The 6,167-nt window shown below is 34.3% G+C and overlaps 1 protein-coding gene across 1 annotated transcript in view; it reads left to right on the top strand.

Moving 5' to 3' along the window:
• Nucleotides 1-4,295, top strand: part of KLHL4 (kelch like family member 4) — a 90,295-nt gene extending 86,000 nt beyond the window's left edge. The window contains exons 10-11 of the mRNA XM_006096993.3: nucleotides 2,057-2,228; nucleotides 4,083-4,295. Coding sequence (XP_006097055.1) covers nucleotides 2,057-2,228; nucleotides 4,083-4,142 — 232 coding nt within the window. The 3' untranslated portion in view covers nucleotides 4,143-4,295. The remainder of the gene's footprint in view (nucleotides 1-2,056; nucleotides 2,229-4,082) is intronic.
• Nucleotides 4,296-6,167: the final 1,872 nt, after the last annotated feature.

Raw genomic sequence — 6,167 nt, 5'->3', positions numbered from 1 at the left:
TTAAGATAAGGAGAGATGGAAAGCAAGTCAAACAAAGGGAAAGACATTATGCTATTTTAATTTGAAGGAGATGTTATGACTAACTTTATCCTATATAATATAAGGCTAATATGCAAATCTACCAAATGACGGAACGACCGGTCGCTGTGCTGCTCACTGACCATCAGGGGGCAGCTCCTGCATTGAGCATCTGCCCCCTGGTGGTCAGTGCGCTCCTACAGAGGGAACACCACTCAGCCAGAAGCCGGGCTCACTGCTGGTGAGCACAGCGGTGGTGGCAGGAGCCTCTCCCACCTCCGTGGCAGCACTAAGGATGTGGGGAGCGGACCTAAGCCATCAGTCAGACATCCCTCGAGGGCTCCCAGACTGCGAGAGGGTGCAGGCTGGGCTGAGGAATCCCCGAGTGCACAAATTTCATGCACCGGGCCTCTAGTGTTTAATAATGTCTCCTGTGTGTCTTTACAGATAGTAACCATATTACAAATGTTTTTTCTTCAAAAGATTCAACATTCTCCAGATTCCTGTATTTAATCAAGCAGTATCCCTATAATATTAACATTAGCCATATTTTTAGTATTAATTACCATGTATATGCATGACACTCTTGGGTTTTGGTTGCAAATCTCTAAGGAAATCTTATGATCCCTGGTTCACCATTCATACATGTGTGTACTCTTATGCTGACTGCAGCCTCAGAGTATAACAATAGCAATTGTGTTGAAGATGCAGCTTAGCTAAAGCACACAGCTATGGATTATCTGGTTCTGGATTTATAATATCAGAATTTACAGTAATATGCTACGTGATACTAAAAAATATGCACTGGATATTGAGGTGATCTTAATCATTGAAAATATCAGACATTATTAAAAATATTATTGGACATAAGGTCAGATCAAATAAAAGCTGGAATAAGATGATTTAAATATGATTAAAGAGATTAAAAACATAAATAAGAGGGGTAATAGAAATATAAGGAAATTAGGAGAGGCTAATAAATTAATGTCTCTTTGTAAAATACATCTTTATCATTAAATTTTACAAATAAGCCAATATAAAATCAAAGAGCATTTCCATGTATAATTATAGGAGTTTTCTTTCAGTATTCACTTCTTTCAGATTTTTGTATTATGTATTTTTAAAATATAGACTTCAAATTTTAGGAGAGAATTCCTGGATGAAGATTTTAATTGATATTACTTACTGAATTATCTTTCATTTTGCTTAGAGGAAGGTTTGGGGATAAAAAGTAAACTTCAAATTAAAATGGAAATAATCCTAGGCTCTTGCAAAGATAAACAGGAACTCTCAAAGGGGAAAAATATAGAATAAAGCTATGGCCACTGTAGCCAAAAGTAGCATTAAAACCATGGTACGACATTCTATGAAACTAAAAAACAATAATATTCAGTTCGTCCAGTGTGTCTCAGTGGTTGAGCATCAACCTATGAACCAGGAGGTCATGAGTTCAATTCCAGGTCAGGGCTCATGCCTGGGGATGCTGGCTTGATCCCCAGTAGGGGGCATGCAGGAGGCTGCCGATCAATGATTATCATTACTGATGTTTCTATCTCTCCCTCTCCTTTCCTCTCTGAAATCAATAAAAATATATTTAAATTTAAAAAAATTATGTTAAGATTTACTTAAAATGTGAATTCTCATATAAGCAAGATCAGGCATTTCATTTATAACTTTGATATACAGAGAATAAGAGAAAAATGAGACGAGCATAATACATGAGAGAGGGAACATTTTTCACACGTTAAGACACTAATAAGTGAAATTTCCTCATAGAAAATCTAAGTACCAATGAAAGAAATGCATGATCTTTTTGGAAAGCAGATACATTTTTATATGCTTTGAGTGTCCTCTGGTGGCTGAAGAGAGTTTTGTCATGGACTTATCTTTCACATTTGCTAGTTAGACTACACTTGATATTTATAAGGTACTTTAATTTCTTAAATTAGATAAGTATACTTTTTATTAAAGCCGATTATTTTTAATTTTAATACTATATCAGACTTTCCTTCTCTATTGTATTCCTAAACCTCTTAAGGTATGATCCAAAACATGATTCATGGTCAACTATGGCGCCTCTGAGTGTTCCTCGAGATGCTGTTGCTGTGTGTACTCTAGGAGACAAACTCTTTGTGGTTGGAGGATATGATGGACATTCTTATTTGAATACCGTTGAGTCATACGATGCACAGAAAGATGAATGGAAACAGGTACTCTTATTAAAAGTATTCAAATTAGGATATTTCAGGTTTTAATAAAATATATTTTAAAATATGTTTGAAATTAGTTTCATTCTCTTCATCTTTAGGGTCTAACCAGATTCATTTCATGAAATTTGTAAAACATGCTTTATCTATGCTATAGAAAACTACTAGATGATCTAATTGATCATTCGCAGGATCCATCCGTATTTATATGAAAGTCAGTCACTTGACATTATGTAATCATTTCTTTCACATTATAGTGAATCAGATTCAACCACACTGGACTGTTATCTGGGCTACATTTTTCTACCACACTGGACTGTTATCTGGGCTACATTTTCCCTTGTCTTTATGCAAGGTGAAGGTTAGCCCAGAATAGCTAAGGATTTTATCAACTCTAATATGCTATATTATGCTAAATACAGAATTCAAGAGCTTTACTATTTGGCCAATTTCCTATGTATATATTATGACTTGAGAACCAAAGAGCAACATCCTCATCCATAAATATCTGCCCCTTCTTATCACTGGTGCCCAAGAAGGAAAATATTTTAATCCCCTCCTTATAGATATTTATAAACTGCAATAGTCATAACTTTTAATCAGTCATTCAAGAAATTTAGTGCATAGTAAGAGACTGGAATTAAATCCTCTCAAAAGTTCTGGACATCTAACAAAAGAAATTTTAAGGACAGTATATAAGCTGGGGGCACTGAAAGGACATCTCGAGGATGCTCAAGGCAAACTTGATGCTTGTGACAGTTTTTCCAGTGATAGCTCTAGATTTATTCCAAAATATCTAATGGTGGTTTGTTAATTAAATAATTGGTTAATAAAAATGGAATATGATTAACTCTTCACCATTTCCACAAACACGCCAACCTTGTATTTGGTATCTAACTTAACCTTTTCTTATACTGACTTCCTGCTGCTCTGTATTCTACATAGTGTGTTGGTTACTGTTCTAAATATATGTTAATGTAATGATACCTGATAATGGGTCTCTATCTCGTTCCTTCAACAACTTGATTCATTAAGACCCTTGAAATCATTCAAATTATTCCATGTTGGTTGTATCAATCCTTAAGACCAACTAGAAATGTAAAAAAAACATATTAGCAAACAAGTTAGGTCAAATACAATAATCAAAATGATTGTCTAAACCAGTGGTCAGCAAACTCATTAGTCAACAGAGCCAAATATCAATAGTATAACGATTGAAATTTCTTTTGAGAGCCAAATTTTTTAAACTTAAACTATATAGGTAGGTACATTGTTATTAACTTAATTAGGGTACTCCTAAGGCTTAGGAAGAGCCACACTCAAGGGGCCAAAGAGCTGCATGTGCCTCGCAAGCCGCAGTTTGCCGACCACGGGTCTAAAACTGATGGAATTTACTTTTCTGAAAAGTGTATGCCAGTACCTAAGATGCCTAGATTCTGTTCCTGGATTTTCATTCTTTCATTGTGTGATGTTAGAAAGAGTGAAAGAGAACAAATAATGGAGTTATAACTTCTATATGACAAATTATTTTCATTTATTATCTCACTTAACTCTAACAAAAACCTTAAGGATAAGTATTATTAGCTGTAATTTTTCAAGTGAGAAAATTACCAGAGAGGTGAAATTTACTCATGATCCCTTGCTCCTCAATCTCATATGTACATCTTTTTAAACACTGGTGTTTTTTTTTCTACCATACTGGACTGTTATCTGGGCTACATTTTCCCTTATCTTTATGAAAGGTGAAGGTTAGACCAGAATAGCTAAGGACTTTATCAACTCTAGTATGCTATATTATGCTAAATACAGAATTCACTTAAACATCAGTTCTTTTCCTGTTTTTGTTTCCTGTGTTAGGAAGTTCCTGTTAACATTGGAAGAGCTGGTGCATGTGTTGTGGTGGTGAAGCTACCATAAAGCGATCTCATCAAATGGAGGAAAACTGGAGAATTTTAAGAAATGAAGTAGAAACAAGAGAGGAAGAAGAAACATATTCTTTCTTTCAATTAGTAATCAAACATGAAAATTCTTGCATCGTTTTAATATGTAGTTATGATTGCTCTCACTTGCGAAACCAAATCAACTTTTAAACATGAATTACAAGTAGGTGTTAAGATTGTGTGGTGTTACAGCTGGAAATCTCTCATCTAGGTTTAGCCTCATTACTTTAAGATGTTTAAAGGAAATTGATAGTGGCCAAAGTATGAAAGCCTTTAAAAGCATTGTTAATTTTTAAATTAAGAGTCTGAGAAATTAAAAATGTTTTCTATTTCAAATAAAGGTACTCTACTATCTGGACCACAACTAATATAAAAGAGAACCTCTAAAGCTTAAAATATAGTCTGATTTTCAGTAAGACATCATTCTGTTATTCAAACAATACACCCAAATAAATAAATAATACCTTACATGTATTAATGGGAAGGTTTTACTGTGTTGACAAGGAAAAAATCATGAAAAACACATTGGCATAATTTGTTATGATGATAGCAATATATTAAAATGTTCACAAATTTACTCTTTTACAGTACCATCTTCCAGAACATACATATACATTTGGCATTACTTGACATGTTGGATTTCTTACCAGTGAAATATTACAGTAATTTCATATACAAAATCTATACAATAAAATAGTGAATATTTATCACATGGACATTACCTGTGACCTCTGCCGTAGAATGTCAGGGTCTCACTTGTATAGGAAGTAATATTCCCCTCAAACATTTCTGTGAACTCTGCCAACACCTACTATTAATTTTAACAAGTTTTTAAAAATAATTTTTGAAGTACAATAAAATTAAGAAAATGTTCTACAATATTAACACATGGAAACACAAAAATGTTTGATATCCATGGCAAATTCTGTATTTATCTTTTATGTAGCAATACATGCTTTTCTGATAATGTTATATTAATCCTGTAGAAAATGTTAAGGATATGCATACTACAATAAACATTTTTAAATTAAAAAAAAAACAAAAACGAAAAGGTGAGTTGGGTTGTACTTTACCTTTAAATTTTTATTTGCATTTATCCCATCATAAAAATATTTAAGGTAAAATGTTGAAAAACTTCTTGATGAAAACAACTTTTCAAGTAAATGTACAATTTTAGAATTTCTGCAATATATTATTATCTTTACAGTTTTTTTTTATTGTCTAAAGTTTTACATATGTCTCCTTTTCCCCCAATTGACCCGCCCCCACCACCAGCCATTCCCACCCGGGCAAGCCCCCACCGCCCCAGTGGCAATATATGCTTTTAAACGGGTTTTGTATTGTAGTATGTAAAGCCAACGAGACAACTGGAAAAAGAAGGTGAAGTGACTTGTCTTAAACCACACAGCTACTATGTGGCAAAGCCACATTTGTTTGAATCCAAAGCACATAAACGTGATACATGAATATCATAATCCTTTTCCTGAAAGAGATTCATTATCTTAATGTGACTGTGGAGAAATAGAGAATGAGACACAAGCATTACTTAGCAAAGCTCATGATTGGTCACATATTATTGTTTCCTCTGGAGGTTTCTAATTTATTATCCAGCATCATAATAATATTCTGGACAAAAAAAAGGTAGTATGCCCAAGGAATTTGCAGAATCTGGTTCATCAGCCACTGGAAGATGAAATTGTAACAATATTCACAGTCATCAATATAGGCTGAAACAAGGCTGTGCCAATAAAGAAACCTAAAATTTTGAGATCCTCGTCAGTTCCCAACCAGAACTCCGACCAGAACTTTGGCTGGAGATCCTGGCTAGAGGTCCTGACTAGGCTGCTGATCAACTGAAGGCTGTCTTCGTGTCATTCCTAAAAGGTAGTATGCCCAAGGAATTTGCAGAATCTGGTTCATCAGCCACTGGAAGATGAAATTGTAACAATATTCACAGTCATCAATATAGGCTGAAACAAGGCTGTGCCAATAAAGAAACCTC

The sequence above is a fragment of the Myotis lucifugus genome, unplaced genomic scaffold (assembly GCF_000147115.1).
Source record: "Myotis lucifugus unplaced genomic scaffold, Myoluc2.0 scaffold_192, whole genome shotgun sequence".
Classification (NCBI taxonomy): domain Eukaryota; kingdom Metazoa; phylum Chordata; class Mammalia; order Chiroptera; family Vespertilionidae; genus Myotis; species Myotis lucifugus.
This window is presented reverse-complemented; position numbering and strand designations above follow the sequence as displayed.